At 39.8% G+C, this 25,705-nt stretch overlaps 2 protein-coding genes across 3 annotated transcripts in view; one reads left to right on the forward strand and one right to left on the reverse strand.

Annotated features, from left to right (window-relative positions):
- Window positions 1-1,689: 1,689 nt before the first annotated feature.
- Window positions 1,690-9,113, reverse strand: smyd4 (SET and MYND domain containing 4). Of its 2 annotated transcripts, XM_054626001.1 has the most exons (11): window positions 9,059-9,113; window positions 8,742-8,881; window positions 8,316-8,460; window positions 7,915-8,004; window positions 5,852-6,887; window positions 4,523-4,768; window positions 3,724-3,932; window positions 3,453-3,600; window positions 3,211-3,327; window positions 2,333-2,456; window positions 1,690-2,174 (listed from the first exon to the last, which is right to left on the reverse strand). In XM_054626001.1, exons 2-11 carry the CDS (start codon window positions 8,876-8,878, stop codon window positions 2,051-2,053), a joined length of 2,376 nt encoding a protein of 791 aa, XP_054481976.1. In that variant the 5' UTR covers window positions 8,879-8,881; window positions 9,059-9,113; the 3' UTR covers window positions 1,690-2,050. The 2 variants fall into 2 exon arrangements, with proteins under 2 accessions (XP_054481976.1, XP_054481975.1); XM_054626000.1 differs by lacking the exon at window positions 9,059-9,113 and having other exon boundaries at window positions 8,742-9,015.
- Window positions 9,114-9,193: 80 nt separating this feature from the next.
- Window positions 9,194-25,705, forward strand: part of LOC129113382 (replication protein A 70 kDa DNA-binding subunit-like) — a 37,402-nt gene continuing 20,890 nt past the window's right edge. Inside the window, exons 1-10 of the mRNA XM_054625634.1 lie at window positions 9,194-9,306; window positions 9,856-9,906; window positions 10,318-10,396; window positions 10,514-10,622; window positions 10,722-10,813; window positions 10,904-11,005; window positions 16,961-17,177; window positions 19,339-19,441; window positions 19,572-19,640; window positions 22,268-22,460. Coding sequence (XP_054481609.1) covers window positions 9,226-9,306; window positions 9,856-9,906; window positions 10,318-10,396; window positions 10,514-10,622; window positions 10,722-10,813; window positions 10,904-11,005; window positions 16,961-17,177; window positions 19,339-19,441; window positions 19,572-19,640; window positions 22,268-22,460 — 1,096 coding nt within the window. The 5' untranslated portion in view covers window positions 9,194-9,225. The remainder of the gene's footprint in view (window positions 9,307-9,855; window positions 9,907-10,317; window positions 10,397-10,513; window positions 10,623-10,721; window positions 10,814-10,903; window positions 11,006-16,960; window positions 17,178-19,338; window positions 19,442-19,571; window positions 19,641-22,267; window positions 22,461-25,705) is intronic.

The following is a 25,705-nucleotide window of genomic DNA, read 5'->3' on the forward strand; positions in this document are numbered from 1 at the left end:
TCTCTGGCTTTACATTTGCAGATTTTAGTCTGCATCAGTGACTCTCCCACTGTAAGAAGACAGTATTTGACAGCATGTCATGTTGCAGCTCCTTAGATGAAAAACGGTACAAAAAAAACATAATCTGGACAAAGCATCTTACTTTGTACACTATTGTTTTAGAAACCAAACAGAACATGCTGATACAAATCAAACAAACAAAATGACAAACCAAAAGTGTGTAGCAGAGAACCAGGTGGTTTACAGAAATCCTGGTGCTATTTTCCATTTCTGTCTTTAATTTACTTATTATTGATAATGTTCCAATCTCAAAATACATCCTATGTCTTTTGTATCATCTGCTTTATATCTGTGAATTCACATGAACATAATAAAGAGCAGAGATAGTCATTACCCGTCTGAGAAAAGGACACAAGGTTTAAATGAAACACTTCATAGAACAGTCAAGTATCCTACTTGATTGTACACACACACACACACACACACACACACACACACACACACACACACACACACACACACACACACACACACACACACACACACACACACACACACAAACAAACAAACAAACAAACAAACAAACACACACAGTAGTATAGTGGATCCAGGATTTCAGTTGAATCTGAAATTACCAGGAGTGGGGATCTTAAGTTTTTTTTAATTTAATTTTTTTAGATTAGAGTTAAATTAAATATTTTGGAGTTCTGAGCTGTTGGTCACTCAAAATAAGACATTATTGATGACACTTTGGGCTCTAGGATATGGTGACGTGCATGTTTCACTGTTTTCTGATGTTTTATAGACATCAGAATATGGATGTTTCATAGATTAATTTAGAAAATAATCAGCAGATTAAAAAATGATGAAAATAATTAAGATGCAACCCTATTCTCAGTTTTCTCTGCTTTTCATGGGTTTCAACAAAGCCCCACTGATATAATGCCTGTAATATTGTCTTATTCTTCTGCCTCAAAGTTTAGTCCCAGCAGCTTATGAATGGCTTTACTTTTTTCTGTCCCAAGACTGTGGCGACCTTCTCTCTGCAATATTTAGCAGGATCCCGCTCTTTTTTGGAGTTCTCACAGGACCCCTCGGTTGATTTCACCCACTGCTTCTCCCCTGAGTCTTTTGTCTTCTTGACCTTGACCTCCACATCTGTCCGATTGGCTGCGCTCCAGATACTGCTGAAGTCAAACTGGCAGAGCCTTCAGGAGGTCCAGCTGTGATACAGATTGTATTGTCTCAACAGGAGCTTTCACTCTTCTCCAGTTACATCCAACAGCTACATAGAAGGTTACTAATTGATTACAAGTGGAGAGAAAGAAAAAAAACAACTCTAAAAACCATCACATAACACTTCAATAGGACTGACTCATAAAGACTTTTAAGTTGAAGGTGTAAAGGTCAGAGCTAAATATTGCTTTCTGGTCACTGAAGCATGAAATTGAATTTGTCAGTGGATAACTGCTGCCACCTTAAGGTCAGATAACTACCTGTATGTGAATGTAGTAGCTGAGGGTATTTGCAAATTTTATAGATTGATTAAGTTGATTCAGTGTAAACCACGATTTACCTTTGACTGGCTTAAAAAAAAACTGCCCACAAAAACAAGTCACACACAGCTACTTCCGTTTAATTCAGAAAAGTACATGTAACCAGGAAGTACCTGGAGGATAAGTTGGCTCACACTGCAGGACTACCAGTGAAGCATGAAATTGAAATTATTGATGGATACAATTCAGACACCAAGAGGTCAGAGAGACACAATCAACTGCATGTATACCCGTGTTCATTTGGTGGCTGTTTAGAATTGCAAGTCACATCAAAAACAGTATAATTTTATACTGACCAATTTAGTAAATCAGTATAAAATAACCTGTTTATACACACACAAGTGCTTATAAACAGTAGTATAATCAGTGTCTTTATACAAGCAAGGGAAAAACACACAAGACCCACGATCAGAAAAGTTTCCATTTTTTAATCAGTCAAGTGATAGTGATAGTTAAGAAAATAATAATATTGTGAAAATTGTGCATAAGTAAGACTACCCCTGTAGACATTTCTCCATAGCATGCAGCTCTTGTAGTTCGTGACAGAGAGGGCCACCGTGAAGGCAGAGGAGTTGTCTGACCTTGGGGATGACAGAGAGGGCGGGGCCTCTGGCACCACTGTGGGAAGGAGAGGAGAGAGACACAGACCTGTTATTATTTTTAGAAATGCCAGTCAACATCTTGCAATAGTAGGACAGTTGCACTGTGCATTCATCTTTAAAATCAGACATTTTAGTTTGCACGCCCTGAAAATGTTCACTTTACAACTCACTCACCCATTGAAGTGTAGCTGAGCTAATTTGAAGAGTTGTTGACTCAATTCAATACTGTCTTCTCCGTACTGGGAACCAATAGCTACAGCACTTCTCTCCAGATGGGATGCTGCGTTATTCCAGTCACCTACAGAAAAAGCAAAAAAGCAGTACAAGTAGTGCAGAAATCCAAACTGCTCTTAACTCTTGTCACGACTTAATAGAAAGGTCATAATGATTTAGAGGGGGCTAATAATTATGGTATTGGTCACTTGGCTTTGGCTACATACTTGATCTTAAATTAAACATTCAGCATTTAGGCTAACTATCACAGCACCATGTGGCCAGTCATCACTGTCCTTGTTGAGTAGCTGCTAGTACTACTCTTCAATGAAAGTCAGCTACAGTATTAAGTTTTTGGAAAAAATGTCAAGGGTAGTTATTTTCTTATGACCTAAAAATAAGCAGCCACATTGTTAGCAGGGCCAATAATATTTACATTTCAAATGTCTGCTGAAAGTCACTCAAAGTTAATGATATGTTTGTATACGTGTGTTACAGCATGTGCCTTATATTGAGAAAACACTACTATCAGTGGTAGATGTGTATGAAAAGTTAATCTGTTCTTCCTGAACCCTTTAGAAGGTTTCTCTGCTGTTTGGTAGAGCGTTTGAGTAGTGGTGGTATCTGGTTGAAAAATGTAATACTCAACGGAGTGAGCCATCTCTAGCAACTCCATTGAAGTATGTCAAAATCCCTGGACCTTTACAAGTGGCAACCTTCCAGGTAGTTACGGTTAACATGCTCAACCATCAGATGTACATTAATCGTAAAAATGCGCCTTAAACACACAAAACAGTAGATGTGTTTTAACCACAATGCTCATGCATTATAACTCTTACCCATTGTAGCATATGCTCTGGCTGTTGCATCTTCCAGCTCCCCCTGTACTGGGTGTGTCTCTGCAAGGCTCAGTCCAGGCTGACTCTGGGTCCTTCTTAACAGTGTCAGAGCCTCATCTGAGGGAGGGAGGAGCAGAAGTATAACATGGGGATGTAACAAAGACCTTCCTGAACAAATGATAATGACACATTACTGGATCTGCGTTCTGTTTCAGCATTTGGATGTAGTTTTTTACAACAACCTGGCCTCTCTCTTTCCATGAGGTCAACCGCCTTCTCCAGGTCGGCCTTGATCTCCTGCAGCCTGCTGTTCACTTCAGATAAAGACACACGATGAGCACAGGATGACTGTGAACATATTAATCCTTTCCCTCCGCCGTTACTGCTTTTCTGAAAATCACATAAAGATCAAGATGGAACCAAAGTAAGATTGATCTATAAAAATGAGTTTATCAATAAGCAGTACAATTAATCATTGTATGAATGTAAGAAAAAATATCCACAAAAACCTACTTTGAGAGATCCTTTGCACTTTCCACACAGAAGTCCAGACTGGGGACTGACTCCAACACCCGACCACTGCTGTCTGCCCTCTGAACCTTCCTCCTCCTCCTCCTCCTCTTGCTGCTGCAGGGTGCAGGCCTCACACCGACACAGGAAATAGTACTGTTCCTGCAGGAGACGCCGCCGTTCTTGGGTTGCCATCCGATTGCTGTGAGGACCTGAGGGAAGGAGGAGGGAGGATAACGCCACAAGTAATAACTCACAGAAGAAAAGTAACAGAACAACACTGCTGGAAGCAATGGCACACTTATTTATGTGGAGAGTAATGTCTGTGTGCAGTGCATCAGGGCTGGGTGACAGACAAAATGAAATAGATCAATTTTAACCCAAGCCAGGAACCCATCGGCTATCGGTCTGACGATGGATAAGTCTCTGGGGTCAAGGGGCTTTATTTCTGGGGTTACAGTGTAGCCACCAAGATTTCATTTTCTGTGCATTGCTTGTCGTTAACACTTCACTTGGCAACTTGAGATGTGACTCGTAGCCAGTTTACAAGCTAATTTCACAGCAAAAAGAAATCCAAAATAATCATCAGACGATAGCCGGTTGGTTCTGAGATTGCATTTCGGCCAATGCATTCCTCCTCTTTTGCTCTCCACGTGGACTGTTAACCTGCATTAACCCAAAGCCTGCTGGAGCGTGATTGGTCAATACTACAAGGACTACAAACGGTAACCAGAAATATGTCAGCAACCTAACAATCCTTTTGGACTCATAGGACTTTGCAATCGTAAGCATTTTTTCTTACCATAGCAGTGCAGGATCTCTTTTCCAGCAGTGATAACTTTGGATGCTCTGACGGTCATAGTGACTCCGCAGTCTGTGCTTCTGTACTCAGTCATGCTCTCACTGAAGTCTGCAGATGGACTGGTTCCAGCGCTGAACACCAGACTGGTGTTGGGACAGCAGGAGTGATTCAGAAGACTGAGAGTTGGGAATATTGCTGTAGCAATGCGGATTTCCCTGCTGGGCTGCACAAGTGAGTTTGCTGCTCCTGAAAGATGCAAGAACCAGAAACTAAAGGTCATTGTGCAACTCAAGGACATTTAAAGCTGATTATTCAATTATTGGAAAAGCTTGAATTCTTCAAAATACCTTTTTATTGGCATTGTTCTGCTTGGGCAACATCTTTGGTCCATGCTTACTTCCTGTCAGCTACTGCATTAGCAAACATTGCAAGAGGAAATACAAAAGGGACCAATTCATAATGTTCAAGTTGTCAAATTTGAAAAGGTCTATAGTGCATTAAACGTAAACATTACAAATATGTCCCATTTTATTTCCTGTAGCAGTGAATGTGAATGACGGAGGAAGTAAACATGGACCCAAGCTGTTGCCTAGAAATGCAATTCGTTTAAACTGTTTGTAGGGGATTGTACCATAGAGACAATTACATTAGTACTGAACCTGTTAGCCAATCACAAGAAAAGTAATCTACGACAGTTTAGATAAATGGTTAAGTAACATTTTTAAGCAAAATGCCCCTACTTCACTTGTTCAAACTTCTCAAATGTTTTCATTTTTCTAATTCTTCTGTGATAAAACAAAAATGGATACCTCTGAATTTTGACCATCACACACTGGTCTGATACTGACTATGGGGTCAATCTAGTCAATTCAATTCTATATGTATACATTAAATAAGGAATTTTATTTCCTGTTTGAGCTTATGACCAATTTGTTGTTGCATTAAAAAACTTTAGACTTTGATTTTAATTCATGCTGGTTTACCATGTACATGTTTTTATTTGATAAATATTAACTGAATGAATGTATACCTATGTATTTCTTTGTTACATTTTGTTTTACAAAGCCCAATGTTGCCTTACACATAAAATAATTATCCCATTCCACACACTGAGGCATATAGCTTATTAATTTAACACTGGTATCGGATCGATAGTCTGTATCGACTGAAACCCAGCGCCCAGGTATCGGGTTCAGGACTGAAGAAGTCAGATCGGTTCATCCCTACATAATCTGCTTTCATGTTTCTGACTTTGAGACATACTGTAAAACTCAATTTAAAACAAAACTCAATTTAAAGCAAGGTAGTAACACTTGTGATATCAGTGACCTGTATCTTGCACCATGACGACTGCCTGGGCGTTACACCTCAGCTGCAGCATGTGCCTCAGAACTGCACTTCCCAGCAGCCACAGGTTTGAGCTCCAATCTGCGACACCTTCCTCCTTGTCTGGTGATTGGCTGTCTGCCACCAAAGGTCTAGAGATCCCAAGATCCCAAGAGGCAGGTGGGGGTCCTGCTTTGCTGAGCTTTAGGAAGAGTGTTGCTATAGTAACCGCACACAGGAAACGCACATCAGGGCTATGGCGGTTCAGGTGATGCCTCAAGTGAAACACGCTTGGGTAAGAGTCACCGTAGTATGAAGCACAGGGATCGGATCCATTTGAGTGTCCGGGACAGGAATCACTGGACTCTCCGTTTAGACCACTTGGCTCTGACTCCGTGTGCTCATTTCTGATTGGATCCCTGGCCATTTGGATGTTTTTTAACCCCGCCTTCAGAGTGACCCTCAGAGCGAGCTGTGACATCACACCCATCATCCTCAGGTGTGCTCCCAGCGGACACTCCCAGCGGTGGTGTTCCTCCCAAGCGTCTTGCTGACAGGAAGTTGAGCAGTATCGGCTGTAGCTGCACCCCTCACACGGCACGGGACGCAGTGTTTCAGTCAAACACCTGTGGCAGTGCCTGTGCTCCACTCCAAACAACACTCCTCTCCCTGCGTCCTGCCTTCCTCCCTTCCCTTTCACTTCCTCCATCCCTGGTATGAGGACACAGCTGTACGGCCTGTCGTGAAGGACCACCTCCCCAGCTGCTATCCTCTCTTTGGCCACAAGGTGTCGACCTTTCTCCAAGCTGAAGCCGACAGCAGCTTGAGGACAAATCCCAAATGTGAGAAGTCCAACAGATGCCTCTTTTACTCTGTCTGGAGCTTTGGGATTATTTGAGGCAGGATTGTGATGATCCTCTTTTGCCTTTTGACCTACAGAGAGGTGCTTGAGGCATTGTGTGCGACGGTCCTTTAGTTTGTGTGAAAGATGAGACGGGTAGCCGTTCTTTAGAGCTTTGTCAATGTCATCAAGGGATTCCTGAGAGGAAAAAAAAAGAAACACTGGAGTGTGAGTAACTACAAAATCTAAAATTGCGAGTAAAACAAAGATGACTGACGATTTAGAAACGTATTCATGTCAGCATTTTATCTTTAAAACAAAATCTAAACCAGAAATGCAGACTTGACAAGGCTGAGAGAGGGATGATTAAGCATCGTCTGTGGGAGACTCAGTATTACTAAGGAGTCGTCATTGTTACATAAGTAGTGGCAGGAGGTTCATCACTGGTGCATTTTAAAAAGCCACTGAATAGATTATTATCTGGACACATTCCATAGACTTTTATGTGCTGGTGATTCTACTTGTGTTGGGCTAAATGATTCAACCAATGAAAAGTGAAATGTGTCCAACGTGCTTTATTAGCGATATTATTGGGGAAATAAAGTATAGTTAATTAGCCAATCATGGCTTCATTTAAATCAGGTATTATAGAAAATGAGCCCCTGGTTTCAGAAGTACTTGGACATCTATAATAATATCTTAATGATATTTCATGGGTTCCTGAAGAAGGTTGATACAGTGAAAACAGGCTAAATTATAGTGAAACATACTGTATGTCCGATGGGTATAGAGGTGCTTCCTGACCGCACCGTCTGCAGAAAGACTGGGGTCGAAACTAAATGTCTGTCCTCCAATCGAATATTACCAGGATGGCCTACTAAATAATGAACCTTTTAATGTATATGATACAGGTGAAAAGGTCAAGTTCAAAGATAACAGCTTTCCCACGAATCCCTAGACATTATTATCAAATCACTTATCATCTGCTATTTGTGTTGACTTAACAGCATGTTAAGGATGTGATGATACTGTTTACATAGAATTAAAACATGGTGATTTCCCCCCCGCAGGATTCATGCAATCAAGTGCTGTTTGAAATTGATCACACAATGGTGACACAATCTGTTAGATGCCTACAGGCCTGTTTTCAGTCAACAAATAAGAAGCAAGTTTTATAGACACCACAAGTGCAACAGTATCTCATTAGTTGATGGTGCCGTCTCACCTGGTAGTGCTGCAGATGGTAGAGCGTGGCAGAGCGGTTGGCGTAGCACAGAGACAGCTGCTCCGAACCTTGAAGAGCAAAACATATGCCCTGTCATGACGGGAGACAGAGTAGCTGGTTGTTAGTGCACATCACTCAGGACTTTAAGGTAGACTGCTATATAAACCCGAATTGTTTTTACACTACTGTTCTCAAATTATAAACAATTTACATGTACAGTACATCTGATTTTCAACCAGACTACAGTGACAATAATTTCATCAAATGTTTACATTATATTATAGTTATAGCCATAATATAATAGAGTGGAATAGTGGCCTTTCTCATGATCCAAGGCTTCATTGCAGTATCATTGAGGTTTATATTTTATGTGGAGGTATAGAATAATATTTTCTCTTCACCTGTGAGTAGTGCAGAGAGGCTGCAGTGTAGTCTCTGGTCTTGAAGCTAGAGTTGCCCACCTCCCTGCATGTGGCTGCTTGCTCTGCATCCTTTTGTACAGAGTATCCTGAAGAGATCGACTGCACGAAGTCCAGATCATCTTGGCTATTAAAAACAGAAAATAAATGGAGACAAATGACAGATAAACTTTCTCTATGATCACAACTGAAGTAGTGCCTCGAGGTTCAAAATCTTCTCCAGCAGCAGGAAAGCTTTGGATTACTGTTCATTGTTTATTCCTAGTTAAAAACAAAAGTCACTGCTCCCTAATAGTTGATCAGAACAGCATGCGCTTTAAAGTTTATGCCTTTTCAATAATAAACTATATATAAAGTGGAAACTCATATGCAACACACTAGAGAAGTAGGCTAACGTTAGCTACTCACGTTATCAGAGTTTGGGCACATTTGAAAAGATCATCTAGTTCAAGCAGGGATGTGAACGTTTCCTTCAGCTCGGGGTCAAGTCCGATCCATTTCTGTGCAACATGATCTTGCCATTGAACGCACGGAAGATCCATCATGAACTACACGTAAAGCACATGAGTACCGGACAGTTCAGAGTTTGTTTCGAGTCCGATGGAGCACACAGAGCGGGACTTTCAAAATAAGCGTGAATGAAAAGGGAATTTCTCACCACAACCATAAACATACAACACCGGGTGTTTTGTTCAAGTATAGTTTAGTTTAGGGTGGTAACTTACGTTTTTTTTTTTTCAATTTTACATTAAGAAGCTGGTCATCATGTCTGCTGTGCTTATTTCCGCCTTTAATTTGAAAACATGAATGTATCATATCCGGTGTTGAAGTGAAATATCGTTTGTTTCGCTTCTCTCGCGATAGGTTGCATACCTTTAACTTGACTACGCATATGAAAAGCGAAAGTCTGCTTGCTTGGAGAACCATTTTAGCGTGTGACATGAGTGTACAACTCACAAAGGGAGCAGTTGAAGTAAGCATAAAAATATATACAACTGAATATAAACATTGCTTTTTTTTACTGACCAGAAATACCAGCTTTTAGTATTTATCAGTGTACCTCTGCTAGCTGCAGCTGTTAGCAACCTCAGCTAATACGATACTTCACAGCTGATTCTACGTTAACGTCAGTGTTAAAGTAGCCCAGCAGGATGTGGTAAGTTTCTGTGTTAATGGGGTGAAATGAATGCAGGTCGCTTCATTTATTCAAATATTGTTGCAGAACAATGCATTAGTTATGAGGTTAGACTGAATTTTGGCCATTTCTTCCCAATCATGTAGGGGTCCAGAGAGATGATGAAAAAAACTAAAAAAAAAACCACCAGGACAGTCTTACCTAGTGCTGTTCTGTTTGTCCACTACTGCTTACCATCACCTGCCAGGGGTGGTACAACACAAATGCCACTTCATTAATGTCCAATTAATGTTTGGCTGTAACTTTGCATTAGTAGCATGGTAATGTGATGGGACAGGATAGGGCCAGGCAGTAGATACTAACAAGTCCATGTGTGTTATTGTCTAGGCACTGTTCAATGGCTCAGAGGTGGACGATCATCTCGTGCTGCAGCTGCTGGTAAGTACATTCTAAGTCCACTTGACCAACCAATCCAGCTATAGTGTTTTGAAATATTCCATTCCTAATAAATATCCAAAAATAACCAATTAAGTATTGACTTCATCCCCCACTCCTTCTGCTGCAGCAAAGCCCTATGCAGCCCCAAAAAGGGAGCTTCTCTCAGTCCACTGTTAAAACCCCATACCATATACTCTAACCATTGTCATATTTCCTGTGTTTCTCTATGCCGCCAAATATCATAAAATTGTGATTGTAAGAGGACTATTTTTTATTGTTAATATTACTGTGATTATTGTTATGTACACAGGGCAGTATAATTAATAAATCCTCATGGAACTGTCAAATGTCCAGTATCAGGTGATACGAGTGTTTTACTTAAAAATCCTTCCTTCCCTCTGTGTTTGTCAGAACATCCGTCAGGTCAACCCTAGTTCTGGCCTACCCAGGTTCCGGCTCATGATGAGTGATGGTCAGCACTCTTTGTCTTGTGAGTATTTTTTTAATAGCCAATAAACCAGAAGATAATCAAGTACTAATGATGGATAAGTTGAAACATTTTTCTTTAGTTATACATGAACTAATTTGTATGTGTTTGTGTATGTAGCCTTACTGTTGGCCACACAATTAAACAATCTGCAAGAAGAGAACCTCCTGGTACCCAACTGTGTGTGTATGGTGAAGAAGACCATCAACAACACATTATCTGATGGCAGGTATGTGTTTTCATTTGCATGTCCTTACTTCCCGCTCCCTTCTCTGTATTTGTTTGTTGCGTGTAATCCCCCGTTGGCATTATTGTAATTCTTTTCCAGGCATGTGGTGATTGTGCTGGACATGGAGATTTTGCAATCGGCCGAGGAAACTGGAGGGAAGATTGGAAATCCCACTCCATTTAATTCAACTGGTATTATTCTTTTAAAATGCAAATGCATGAAGTCAGTAACAGTAATAAACAGCTTTTGCAGGACTCTTATGTTGTTTTTCCAATTTACAGGTAAGACGTCATCTCCACAGAAGTCTGACTCACGTTCTTCTGTCCCGGCTTCCCCTCCATCTGCTGCAGTACCTGGACCCTCCTATAAGAACAACAGCAGCAGTGAGTGTCTCATCTAAGATTTTGTATGTGATTTCATGCTTCTGTATAAATCCAACAGAATCTCTGAGATATCTTGTTGATATTTGTTTCACAGTCACTTACATGGCAGATGAAGCTTCTCAGGTTTCTGTCTTCTGATGCGCAGCAGCAGTAACTTAAGACAAATGTGTTTGGTGTTGGGCTGTATCATATGTGATGTGGTGGTACATTCTGAGCATAATCTAGTTTTCCTAACTGGAGCACAAGGAGCAGCAAGTCGCCACTTCTTTTTCTGAAACTTTTCTTCAGCCAACAAATTAGATGAATGTAACTTGTATCTCTCAAGCACACACCTATTGATTTCTGCACTGACATTCTAGATATAGCCAGAATATACAACAGCTGAACCTTTGTTTTCCATGTACAAGAGAGTAGCATGAGGTTGATGCAGACTCAATACAACACTGACAGACACAGACGTTGGGAAAGTTATCAGTAATTTAGGTGTAAAAAATCTCTATAGTGTGTTTTTAAGCCTGTTGAGAGTGGTAATAATAATAATAATAATAATAATATGTGGATGTTTTCCCAAGCAACTGCATGAAAGGCAGAGATGTCTGCATAAATAATTTTTAATGCAGCAAAACAATGCACCCAGAGGCCATCAAGCTCTCCGTTCATGATATTGCATGTCATATAGATTTATAGTACTAATTTGCTGTGCAGATTACAGCAATTAAAAACCTCACTAATATAAACAAGTTCTAATTTCTTCATTACGCAAAGTTAGATTCACTGAGCAGTAGGGCTTTGCTCAAGCTGAATGCAGTTTTGTTGACTAGAAGTCACAGAATTGATTCTTTATTCTGAAGTCATGCAGAAGGAACTCTTGAAATGTAGTGATTACAGAGGAACAAACCATATTCATGTTTAATAATATGAAGTCAGGGAAACAAGTGGGGTTTTAAAATTCAATATAATTTGGACTAAAATATGAGCGTCACGGTTAGGTGATGAATTATTGTCTTTTGTAAACAACCCTCACATTTCAAAGTTCATTCTTGTTTCTCAGATCCCAACATAATAACATTTATTGTTCACACCCTTCATTACCAGGTGTTTAACACTGTGGTCAGAATTCAATGATAGTTTCAGAAAAACAGGACATTTTAGGAGCTGGCTAGATTGTAACTTATGTCCTAGAGAAAATCTGAATAATTTGACAAACTCTTGTCAAACCAGCAGGGGGAGCCATGTAACTTTTGAAAGAAGTCTTCTGACAGATGATTTGCAATCCTCAATGATTTTGCTCAATACTGTTCTTCAGCCATAATTTGGGACCAACAGAGTGTTTGTTGTTCAGTTTTCAATCTCATTTACCAAACCACTCTTTAACCAGCACAATGGCCTAAAAAGCAAATCCTGGTTTTCATTCCTTTGATATTCATAGCGCTTCTGTGTTCAAAGGATGTAGTCTGACTGAGTTCAGAACTAAATGGAACAGGATCATAAAACACAGCATGGTTTTCAACCATCTGAAGGTAGCCAAAGCAAACCGCAAATTAATGGAACAACACAGTTCCTTCAGCTCAAGTGTGCTATTTTCATATGACATAGTGCACTTTTATCATATTTACTGCTCTGCTATCAGAGCAGGAAACTATCTTGCCCACCGGCCATGCGGCTGGTGGAGTCCATAACTCACACCTTTCACTGTTTTACCACCAACCATTTTTTACGAAGGAATAGGACCTCCAAATAATGGTTGGCTTTCTGCCAAAATGGCTGGTGCCATGTATCATGCCTAAAGTAGCCCGTGTTTTATTGGATCTTCTTTTATTAGCTTAGTCTTTGTTTCACTCACTTGTTTGATACCAGCAAATGCTCTCGGCAGAAACGTACCCAGTAGTCCTCCTCGGTGGAGGATGTAGGCATGTGGGTGGATAATGAGTTCTTGGTATATATTGTGTGTTTGTGACTGTGTAGGTGTGCGTCTGCATGTGTGTGTGTGTGTGTGTGCGACTGAGGGAGCTTGTGTGGGCCGATGGCTCCTCCAGTTCATGGCTTCATGAATATTGTGTCTGAATCCCCTCGTATTGATGCACAGACGGAGGGGAACACAGAGAGAGAGAAAGGGAGTCAACTAATTTGACTGAGCAAAGATGAGGCTTAGCATTAAGTAGTTCATCAGACTCCTTCCTCTTTTATATAATTTGAATCGTGTTACCTCAGAGATCCTGTCGGATAAAACAAACCTGCTGCCCTGTTTTATTGTTCTGCTGATGAAATGGTCCTGCAGTCCTCTTTTTAAGAGCCAAAAACAAGCCTCATCCTTCACGTCTTCTATTTTCACGTACTAAATGTTTTCAATTACTTTTCCGTGTTTTTGTAAATTGCATTTTCAGTAAATCTATACATTTATATGCATTTACAAGATTGCTAAGTGCAACACATGGATTGTTTCCAATGAGCTGTGGGGCATGAAATGGCTGGGTAGGCTGCTGTTTTATTTAAGTGTCTGGGTTCAAGCCCCTGTGAAGACTTCGCTGTCCTTAAGCAACTCAGTCGCTTCCTCGTTTCGTCGCTAATCCCAGCGGGATGCAAAGACAGTAATTGTATTTACCGAACGGGACATCCTTGCTCTCTCCAGGTCATTTTTAAGAGAAGGTTACTACTCCTGAAACACAGCATCTCAGCTGCCTGATGCCTGCTGCTCAAATAGTAATTACAGATCCATTGCTGTGTAACGGCGTGAAAGAAATAACACCAATAGACAAGTAAATGTGTTTATTGCTGAAAGAAAAGAACAGAAAAGATGGCGCAATTAAATCATAAATTTGTCTTTGAAAGGCTGCAGGTATCGTAAATCTATTCTATGCAGGACTAATAATAACTACAACTGTGCAGCTCTTTGGGACTAACATTTTTACTGAATGAGCCAAGATTCACTTATAGCAGAAAGGAAGAAAATACAACTTGTTGGCTTATGAAAATGCAGTTCGTTATTATACATATGTGATTCAGATTAAACGCGCGTCTAATAATCTTTATTTTCTGGATAACTATGAAAAAGGGTCGAGCTGACATTGGTGCTGTTTGTGTCTACTGGTAGTTTACTCAATCTGGAGTATTTAAATTATGCAACAATGTTGCTGTCTGCTCCTTTTCTGTCCCATCGGATAAGCCGAACAATCACTCAACAGAATCTGATTTTAAATGGTGTTGGTGGTGTACCCATATAGAATAGACCTTTGTTTCCACGCTCCTTGTCTTCTCTTTGACATATCATCTATGACCTTGTTTAGTTTCCAGGTCAAGTGGCTAGAGGACAGGAGAAATGCAATTAGCTGAATGGAAAGCACTCGCTATCAGCTCCAGGAGTTCTGCTCTGTAGAGAAGCCTGGCGTCTGACATTGTTGGAGCCGGAGGATGTGTTCGGAAAGCATTTTTCCTCTGGTGTCAGCAGAGTTTGAAGGAGATGTTTCACTTTTCGTTTGGTTATTATTGTCTTGGGGATGACTGGTAAGCTTTGTCAGTCACATGCGAAATTGTAAAATCAAAAGAGTCACAATATTAATATTCTGAAATGACTTTCGAAAAAAAAGAACCATTCCTCCTTCTGCATTGGGTCTAGAGCCAAAGGTCATGACACAGTAGTCACTGACGGGTCTGTGTTCTCATTTAAATATTCTTCAGCAGCAACCATTGAAATAGACTGCCTTCAAATTGCTACGCAGATGATATTTAAATTCCACAAAGAGATCTGCACTCGTTGAAGTGCAGTTAAAAAAAATATTCATTATTCATCACTAACCATTCTCTGCAGGTTTCCTTTGTCCTCACAACTCTTTCCCTCTACACCTCTCTCTCTCTCTCTCTCTCTCTCTCTCTCTCTCTTAAACACACACACTTTTACACTCGCTTTCTTACTCACTTTCCTTATTTATTGCCTTTCTCTTGTCTATATATTTCTCATTTTCTCTCTTCCTATAATATCCCCCCTAATTCAACACCTAACCTATCTCTTCCTCTCTTCTTCTGCTTCGTCCCTCTGAACACTCCATTCGGATTGCGTGTGTATGAATATTGATGTTAATTACCCCTTCCCAGAAAATAGTGCTTCAATCTGTAATTTCCCCAAGGAATCTGCTCATGACACACACACACACACACACACACACACACACACACACACACACACACACACACACACACACACACACACACACACACACACACACACACATCTGCACACATCTGCACAGGAGGGTATCATAGAGGTGAGTATTATTTGTGCTCCAGAACGGGAGCTTATAGGGGAGTGATCTCTGTGGAATTACATCTTTTTATCCATGACAATTCTTCCCTCAAATATCTGTTCCTCAATACGGCACGATCATGCTGAAATGAGGCGATGCATTAAAATATATTTTGACAACAGCCAACTATCTAGTCTGAATCACTACTGATGGTGCTGATGCAACTTTATTGTGGGAGGTGAGAATAACACCTTGTGATTCTGGGGGCCGGTTCAAACTCTTAAAGTTTTCTGGCACTGTCATTTGTAAAAGAAATGTAAAACCTGATCAGTTGTTTTTGAAACAAAGGGAACTTATTCTTAACTTTTATTTGTTAGTAGTTGTGGTGTTTTTTATGTATGTGAGATATATTTGCTCTGAGAGAAAGCGCACACCTTACAATGACAGATGACATGATATAAAAAAGGTAAATCAATTTAAAACATGAGGACCGCATACTCTGTTATAAATAAGGCTCATCTTGATTGATTAGACATTAGGTTAACACACCATGATAAATATATTGTGATTGATTTATTAGAAGCAACTGAGAGAGAAACAACCTATAACCTTAAGGCTGCCTCATTCATACATACTTTTATATACTTTACTGCCAATTTGAAATAAACATTTTACCTTTTTGAAAATGAGCGTAATACACTCTTTTCCTCAAACTAAATATAGAATTAAAAGACTAGTATTTACAAATGAATGTCTGGGTCCTTGATCGATATTCTGATAACTAATCCTTATTATTCTTTTTCCTACGACTATAAGGCATAAGTACAGTAATTATGAAATTAATATTTGATTGGCAGTCTTGTATAAAAAGTCATTGGCACAAACTGATGTTAACAGGGAAATTAGAAACTCTACGGGGAGATCTGTGGGGAGAGTTTAACTTCCTCAGGCAGTTTATCATTTTGGCAGCCGCATACATGATCAGGTAACAGTACTTTATCATTTTCTAATATCTGAAATCATTTTTCTAAAGTGTTTAATTGAGTTTGTAGAGCCTGGCACACTGGGAGGTGCTCTATCAGATACGTATCAGTATCTGCAGATTAATTTGTCTGTTGATAACCTTTTGCACGTGAAATATGAATACACTCTCCTCATTTCTGCTCGAGGAACAATGTGGAGAATGAAAAAGACAATACCTCTGGTGGGGCATAACATTGATACTTTTTTTTAAGAGACAGACAGTGTTAAAGTGCAATGCTAATCAGTGCAGTCCTCTTTTATTTGTTTAATTCTGATGACAATGGCTTGCCTGGGCCAAGACCTTTGAATCTGCCCACTCCACTGTGTTCAAGTTGACTGATTTGTCTGGCATTTGGCACATTTACACATATGGCATGTCTTCTCAATATCGCCCAAAATCGTGGACTATATCTGCCTTTTGTTAACTTTTTCTTTGAACTCGCTCCACACTTAACACCGACACATAGTTGTTGTCATGGCAACGCATCTTCATCTTAAATTGCTGTTAAATTCAGGTGGATACGTCGGTCTCTAGTGATTGGTCATTGGAAATTGAACCTGAAGATATTCAAGTTTTGTTTTAATAATTCAGAAAATAGTTAAATTGATGAACTATTGTATTACTACTATCAAATATCCAGCTTGTAAATTTGGAGTACTGGTATGAAGTAAGTATCACCTTGTTTCCCTGCAGCTCTTTCTCCTCCCCGAGGCCATGGAAAAGGTTTTGTGGGAAAGTCACCCATGAAGGGTTCACCCATGAAGGGTTCACCCATGAAGGGTTCACCCATGAAGGGTTCACCCATGAATGCGTCACCCATGAAGGGTTCACCCATGAAGGGTTCACCCGCTTCTCCAAGTTCCTTAGCAAAAGTGATTCCTATTGCAAACCTCAACCCCTACATAAGCAAGTAAGTAAAGTGTGTGTGTCCATTTCTGCATGTGCCTGCCTTCCCATACATGTGTGGTATCTGTAAAATTCTTTAAACATGGCTTAACTACTGAAATGGATAGTTATGACTTGCATGTATTTCCTCCTAAAATGTAAGCAAACACTCTCTTTCCTCTTCTGCTCGTTCATCAGCTGAGCCATTTCCTCTCCTGCTGTGACTCTACTTGCCTGTTTGCTGCCTTTTCTTAGTATTACTTAAGGGCATGTTTGGAGATGTGTGTGTGTGTGTGTGTACGTGCTTGTGCATGTATGCGTGAGCATTCAGTTTTTCTCTATCAACGCCCGTGTGTGTGTGGATTTGTGGATTTCTGCGTGTGCATGTTAGTCAGCGCATCTGCATAGAAATTGAATTAAATGACCGATCATGCCTCAGAAACTAACACTTAAATGGCAGGTACTGCAGGGTCTTTAAGGTCAGCTGTGGAGGTTTTGATTCTGTTATTTTGGCCCGGTGGGGATTTGACCAAACTCATTCCCCCCCCCCCCCTTCCCTCTCACAATTTCTTTACCTCCTCCTAGGCTCAATATTACTGCTGTTTTTTTTCTCGCCCTTCTCTTTTTATCTTTTCATTTGGCTTAAGTCTCTGTCTCTGACCTAAAAGTTGGCCACAAAAAGACAAAAGCACAGTATGGCAAGATGTAGTTTCTTCAGATTAGAGTAAAGGTACCCTGTCAACTCTCCCTCCATTTATGGGCTCTGATAACGTAGCCCTGTTTGACATTGCAAGCTGTAAAGATAACTGTGCCTCTAGGTGTTGTAATAAACTGATGACTGTTCTAACTTTGAAGTTGGGGAGTACCTACAGTGAGTGAAACAGATGACTTCAGCAGCTGTGGTTCTTCCACGTGTGTTTGTTTGAGATGAAAAGTGCTGGTGTGTGTGAGACTCAAAGTGTTTCGCACAGTGGATTATATAGAGATGCTGTGTATGTTCACATGGTCTTTTATGGCTGTTTGCATGGCTCTCTCATCCCATTCTGCTGGTGTTAAGTAATAGCATCTAGAGCAGACTATAATTGGCTTTTGGCTGCCATAAACCTTGGTGTAGCAGCCTTATCCATACTGAGCAGGAAATGGGGTTCACTCTGGGCCAGCAGCTGCTCTCATGATAGGGGATTTAATTGCAGGCAAAGTTATGGTATGAATATCCTCCACTGCACAATTATCAATGCAGTTAAAAAGCTCACTGCTGCATAAACTGCCGAGCTCGGCTGGCTGTTGTTAAAAGCAGAACAAGAAGCACATTTTTAATGCAACCAGGAGTTGGCAGATGTACAACACCAAGTTCGCTCTTTGAAAAGAAAGTTGCTGGATGCTTTTTCTTTTTTCTTCTGGAACTTTAAAAAGACTGAAAGGACACTTTCATTGGGATTTGTTGTTTAGCGCAGTTGTGTTTCACGTTGGTGACTCATGTGAGCTGAGTTGGGATGCTCATTAACAACAAAGCAAGTGTCTCTGCGACATATGTTTTGGTATGTGCTGACCTTTAGACTGCAACTCTTATAGTTAAGTTCCACACGTGTTGGTCAAAGAAAACGTTTGTAATCATTTTTTTTATTTTTTTTAAACAAAGGATTTATGTTAAGTGTGCTGTGTGCATTGAAAACATGATAGACATTCAAGTAAAACATTTGTTAACATGCCCACAAACCATGTTATCATTTGAAATTCTCTTTATATCCCAACTTCAATCAATAAATCAAATGCTCTAATAAAAACAAGGACAACCTGGCTGATGAAGGACTGTAATAAGCCTGTCCAATTATTTCTTCCATAATGATATCTTTACATGCATAATGATGATTTTATGGGAGTCGCTTACGAGGGAGACCTGAAGGGAAAGGTCGTCAGCAACTTTTGAAGCTAGTGTTGCTAGCTTCTTCTGTTGGAAAGAGTTGGAAATGCTTGGCTGGGTTTTCTGTTGGATAATTTTTAAAATCTAAATTACGCCTGCTGGTTTCTCCAATGTCAGCCCAAGCTTTAAGGTCAATTTTAATTAAGGTATTTTTAAGGGTAAATTTGTTCATAATTTAAAGCATGTTGTGTAGTCTGTTTTGTTGACATATACTTTGTGAGCACTGATTCGTTATTACAAGTGTCTGCTCTGTGTTAATACTTAGGTGGACTATCAGAGCTCGAGTCACTAACAAATCCAGTATCCGCACCTGGAGTAACTCTAGAAGAGATGGCAAGGTCTTCTCCTTTGACACGGTGGATGAGAGTGTGAGTAGAGGAGTGGAGAAGCCTGAATATCTGTTCATGTGCATGCATGTCAACATATGTCACACATGGCCTTTTTTTGGTTTTATCCGTGAACCGAAATGTTGTTTAATGGAAATGTGCTCCTCAACAGGGGGAAATCAAGATCACAGCCTTCAACAACGAAGTGGATAAGTTTTTCTCTCTAGTGGAGCAAGGCAAGGTGAGCAAATCCCACTCACCCATATCCATCCTCACTTGAAGCGATAAGAACTTCTTTGAAGCTACACTTAAAAATGACAACTTTTGTACATATTACACATTTCCAATAGCTTTGAATGCACCAGGGGAATGTTTGTATTCACATTGTTTCAGAACGAGTTTCCAAACTTCTTTAGCCGTTTTATTTCTTTGATGCGATTGGTACCAGTAAGATAATATATAAAGGTTATAAAAATTCACAAACTACTTGCAGAGTCACTTTCTCAGCCATCCATTTTGAATGCACATAACGCTTCAAACTAATTTATCATAGGTAAAATAGTACATAATAAACCCTTCTGCAAAATCCTCTCATGCCTGCAGGACTTGAATGAATGAGCCAGGGGAAAGTATTAGAGGATTTTGTGCAGGGAATGTATTAAGTGCTGTAATATTTTACTGAAATGTATATGTTGGATTTAGTGAGCACTTGAATGGATAAGTGAGGTATAGAGTGTGCTTTGGAGAAAAGACTTCCAATCTGGTGTGTTGATATTGTTTTGCTGTTGTTTCAGTGGTAGCTTAAAGTTGTTTTTATTGTATCAGAAATGGCTGCCAGTCTTGGAGGCTGTGTTCACCATGGTGGATGTGTTTATAAAGGTTCTCTTCTGTCATAAGTAGTTGATACAGAGATTAGAATTTGTATGGGTCACTGTAAGCACTCCCCATCTCCATACCGAGATAAAGCAATCCATTTGTAGCAACTAAATTGGAAGATATGGGGAGAAAAAAAGATAATATGAGGCTTCATCAATCCCAGCATAGTTGGCATACTAGCATAATTAAATAAGTATCCTAATCCTAATGGTGTTCATGTAAAGGTTTATTGCCAATGTTGTGTCGTGGCAACGTAACTACCAAGATGTATCCCTCAGGCACGACTCAGTAAGGAGACACTGTCAGGATAAAAGCAAAGTAGGAATTTCATTCTAAAAAGACTGTAAATTTGAAATATTTCTACTTTTATTTGAGCAACTCAAGGGAACTGGATTCTGTCACCATTCTCTTCCAGTGTAGTAACGACACAATGGGATCTCTTCGCAGCAAGTGTGGAGCCAATGAACGATTACAACGATTCATTACTCTCCTTATGTACACGGGCATGTGAATATTCAAATCCTATCCCTCAGGTGTTTTAACTTTTATCATATAGAGGAATACCAGTCAGATTGCACTATTGCACATGAATCTTTTTTGACAAACCAGTTGGTCTTTAAGGTTCTCTATGCCGGAATCAGAGCACGTCTACGGCCTCCCCACGACTATCAACACGGCGATGGCCGAGCTGGTGGGTCACAGCTAACGGTGCGAACAGTGCAATCAATGGCAACATTGGTGACAGAGCTAACAGTGTTTACATTCGGGTGAACCAGAGGGTGGTTGCTCCGTTGTCCTTTCATAAGAAATGTAATGCCCACCTGCTCCATCTGCTGTTACATAACTGACAGTAATGCTGACCTCTGACCTTGCTGGAGGCCTGCACACCAATCAAGATTTTGTATACAGTGGGATCGTTAAAATAATCATGAATATTAAGGAACAATTCATATTTGATAATTCCTTATTAAAATATATGAGGAAACAGTAGTGCCATCAAATAGAACTTGTGAATGTTTTTCCACATATGAAGTCAAGTTCTCAGTATATATTGCATCCAAGGGGTTAAACACATAAAAACACCATTCATGTGATAAAAAGTAAAACGCCAGATGGTGTATACAGATGTATAACAGCAGACAACAACAGATATCAACATTTGTAAGTTAGCACCCGTCTCAGGCTTTTGTTTATGCCAGACGAATACTGTGCGTGTTGTTTGTGCAAAAAACGGGTGGTGCTCAGTCTGAACACCTAGAACATGGCCTTTGCATGTTCCTATATGTTAAAGCTCTTGCTCAACTCAGTCTGGCCCACAGAGCTTAATAACTCAATTAACCCCGGCCATCATTTCGCTAGTCACACTGGCTCAGGTATCAGCCACCGGCAGGGACTCCCAACACAGCCCCAGATCCAATTTGTGCCCTCTGCCCTCCGAAGATAAATAAAGGAATGAATCCGTCTTCCCTTCGTGATCCGAGTATTGACAGAACAGTGAGTGGGTGTGACCGGCTCTGAGCAGCCAGAATGCTTATCACATTAGTTTCATGCTCCTATCTCCGTGTGGGGTAAATCGGAGAGAGAGGGAGGAAGGAAAGGAAAAGAGTAAGCCATAGAGAAAAACTCAGAGGCAGAGAGAGAGAGAGGGGATATTGGGGAGTTGGGAGAGCAAATGAAGAAGTGTGTGTGCCTCACATATTGAGGATAAATTGTGCTGTTTAGCAGGCTCGCTCCCAGCTGCTACTTATTTTCTGGTGAATTAGAGAAGTGATGGGCCTGATATGACACCACATCTTAGTTGGACCTCAAGGTTTTTCCTTTCTTATTAAAAGCTTTTGGTGGAACAGAAGCTTTGTTGTAGTAATTTCCTTTGCAGGATCTATAATGTGGTAACCCAAGCGATTGGTCATAGTTGCTTCAAATTCACAGATAATAACTGATTAGAGTCTAATTTTATAATGCTAGCTCACCTTGCTCGCCTTTTCTCTCTAGGTGTACTTCATCACCAAGGCTACACTGAAGGTGGCCAACAAACAGTACACGACACTAAAGAACGACTACGAGATTACCCTTCATGCTCAGTCATCCATCGTGCCATGCGATGACGGCCAAGACATCCCCGCTCTGCACTGTGACTTTGTGCCCATCGCTGAGCTGGAGAACAGGGACAAGGACGCCATCATTGGTAAGAGAAGAATTTCATCAATGAGACTTGCACATTTCTACCATTTTCTGATGAACGGACAATTTAAAGTCCAAGTAAAACAGAAATTAGAGCATCTTCAGCTTCTTTTTTGTGAGTATTCCCCCAGGTGAAACAGAATATTTGAGTGCTGGTACAGTTACAAGAGGAGTTTTGAATCAAGCATTTTGTTGGACTGCTAAAAAGTGTGCAGGCTTTGAATGTAGAGCAACATGAAGCTCCAGAGGACTGTGGCTCCACACTCACCTTCCCTGTTGGTTGCAGATCGATTGGATGGATGTTATGATATTATTGATTAAAACTGGTTGGTACACGCTCATGTAAGCACATGTCATATTCTGTTTTACAGGAATAAAAAAAGTTATTACATTTTTTTTTAATGAAAATACAAATAATTAATTTTTATTTAAAAATGAATTTGCATATATTGTTAAATAGGTGCACAATATGAAAAGTGATGCGATCCAAAAGCTTTAAAAAGGCATATTTAATTGAATCTCAGCTTTAACAGAGAGTAAGTCAGTAGCATTTTAGTGCTAAGGACAGCCGGGGTAAAAACAGAGAAAAGCTTTGAGGCTTTTTTTTTTAGCTTCACAAAGCCAGACTACTTCTCACGTGCATATCAACAGGTTGAGATAGGTATGTGTCAAACTCAATCAACACTCTGTGGTGTGGGCTCAGATGATTACCTGACTCACACCAGCTCCAAACTTTGTAAACAAACTGTTAAAGATAGAAAATTGAGTTTGTTCCAGCAAGAGTGTGTCGCATTCTTTGCTAAAAAATTCATTTAGATATTGATTTTGGTGTTTAGTAACGGGAATATTTTACCTAATTCCATCGATTTTGAAAATCATAAGCAAAGACCATCGACAGCCCAGCGAGCAGAGCATTAGTCCAGTCAGGTGAAGAAAAGGCTCATGTTGGTATCTGTGTGAAGAGTAAAAAGGCTGTCGATAATGTTATGCTTTACTTAGACTGGCATCTCTTTATAGAAAAATATTTTTGTTGCTCGTTTAATCCTGATGAATGCCATCTGTTCACTAGGGCATTCGCATATGTGAGATTTGTGCATTTACATAAATCTACAACTCTAAGAATGCCACATAAGGCTGCCTGTTACGCTAATTGTTGTTTGTTTCATTCACAAGTGAACATACCGTGTATTTATACATTTTTGTCAATTACTGATTTTAGCATTTTGTCATGAATATTAAAACTTCCTTTTTGTATTCTTTTTACATAGTCACCCCTTCACACACACACACCCTCATTTTTCTCATTTTTTGATTTATGCACATATATTTATTTTTCTTTCTAAACTCCTCCTCCACTGTAATATGACTGCTCAAAAATGACAATCATGGTATATCTGAGCTGTCAGAGCCGTGCTCTGCAGCTTGATCATTTATCTCCTTTTCAAGGCTTTTTCACATAGTTCAGACACACACAAAGCAACATCACGTCTGACAACATTTTGCCAGCTGGCCTGTACTCACTGTTAATGTCGTCCTCCTCTATTGTCTCCTGTCCTGCAATAATAGAAAAAACAATTATAGCAAATCATGAAAACCAGAAATTGGGGGAAATAAGAAGAAAAAAATACATATTTCACACTGTGGCTCCAGCTACTGCTTTGGAAACAGCACATGCTAATTTCAGTAGTGACAGAAGTGGTGTTGGAGGACCTGGAACTGTTAGAAAATATTAATTAGTAGATTTCTCGATGAGCTGTCTTCAGAGCAGTGCAGTACTATGACATAAATAAAGAGGGAATGGTTGAGATGGAGTTAAATGCTAAAAGAGGTCCATGGCTAACTGATATGAAAGGCGGTCATGGAGATATTAGACGGGAGAAAATTATAGCCTACAGTAGGGAATATGACACTGTTGCATGCTACAGAGGAATATACTCAACAGCGACCTGCATAAAGACCTTGAGGCGGCTGTCGGAGGTGGATTTACCCACAACTACTGAACTGAACAAGATTTTGTGCCAAATAACGGCAATATAAATTCTGTTTATTGGCAGTTCATGTTAATGATAATAAAATATTAACTTTGCGGCAAGCTTTATCATATAAATATTTATATATATGATGAAGCTTACTGCAAAGTTAAATATATATATATATATATTTTTGTTTTTATTATTATTTTTTTTTTGTTTATTGTAATATCCTTTTTAAACTCCAATTAATTCAGATGAGTGATGTCCGCCCACTATGTAGGTAGTCTGACTATCTGTACTGACTAGTACGACTGGACGGGATCATTTGTTTGAATTTAGTTTTACAGAAGAAAAACAGACAAAAATAGATCTGTAAGTGCCACAAATTCTCTTCGATCACTTTTTTGTGCAGTTTAAGAACAAATCTGTTTGTTCGGATTCTTGCACAAGGCCCATTGAGAATCCAGGTGGTCTGAGGCTAGTTGCTGCCAGGATTAGAACTTTTCGGTTATCAGCTGGATCATCTCTCCAACTGCTCCGTCAACCCAGGCAATTATAAGTTATAGATATAGATAGTAAAAAAAAAGAAAAACGAGCTAATAGACAGGCACGTGTCAGTCTCTTACGTACCAGATGTCCTGGAAGAATACATTATGACAGGGTCAGAGTGAAGGTTAATTCAGGCATATGGTAAAGAGGAGAGATAAAATGAGGCAAATGCTCATTCCACTGTTTTTGTGAAGGTTAGTTGCAGTGCCTGCCCTCTGTGCCTGACAGGAATGTCTTATCTCGGTGACAGGTAAATTAGGATGGTCCACGTATAAAAGGTTTGGGTTGAAATTAGTGATTCGTCGTATGCTTTTGTCAGTCTGCTCAATATTATTAGTGACATGATTTACAGGAATGACAACGATGTTTCTGTAGTTGTGGCACAGAGGACGTCATTTAAAAAAACTGCTTTTGGTCTGAATGCAAGTTGAAGGGTGAGGACATAACATTTCATGTTACAGCTTTTGACTCCTTCAATTGATTGGTCATATTGTTAGACTTGCATTAATCAATTTTTTTTTGTTACTTAAAATCAGGGCTGGGCATTATTTAAAAGTTGTCATTACTACTGTCAATACAATTCCTGAGTTTTAGTACAAATACCAAAAATATGTTGTTTTTTTCCCCCGATTACTCATGTTTGAGAAATACAAACATGGTTTTCTAAATTTGGCACAAATTTGAATCTAAACCTAATCTTAGCTATCCGATCACAGAATAAATAATC

This window comes from Anoplopoma fimbria, chromosome 24 (assembly GCF_027596085.1).
Source record: "Anoplopoma fimbria isolate UVic2021 breed Golden Eagle Sablefish chromosome 24, Afim_UVic_2022, whole genome shotgun sequence".
In the NCBI taxonomy this organism is placed as follows: Eukaryota; Metazoa; Chordata; class Actinopteri; order Perciformes; family Anoplopomatidae; genus Anoplopoma; species Anoplopoma fimbria.

Bases quoted from the DNA above. Each gene is read 5' to 3' on its own strand.
- smyd4 (XM_054626001.1), bottom strand. From the start codon at position 8,878: ATGATGGATCTTCCGTGCGTTCAATGGCAAGATCATGTTGCACAGAAA. The intron at 8,005-8,315 runs GTGAAGAGAAAA...CCGTCATGACAG, and splicing joins CCTCTCTGCACTACTCACAG to GGCATATGTTTTGCTCTTCA. The intron at 3,601-3,723 runs GTAGGTTTTTGT...TGTGATTTTCAG, and splicing joins AGTGCAAAGGATCTCTCAAA to AAAAGCAGTAACGGCGGAGG.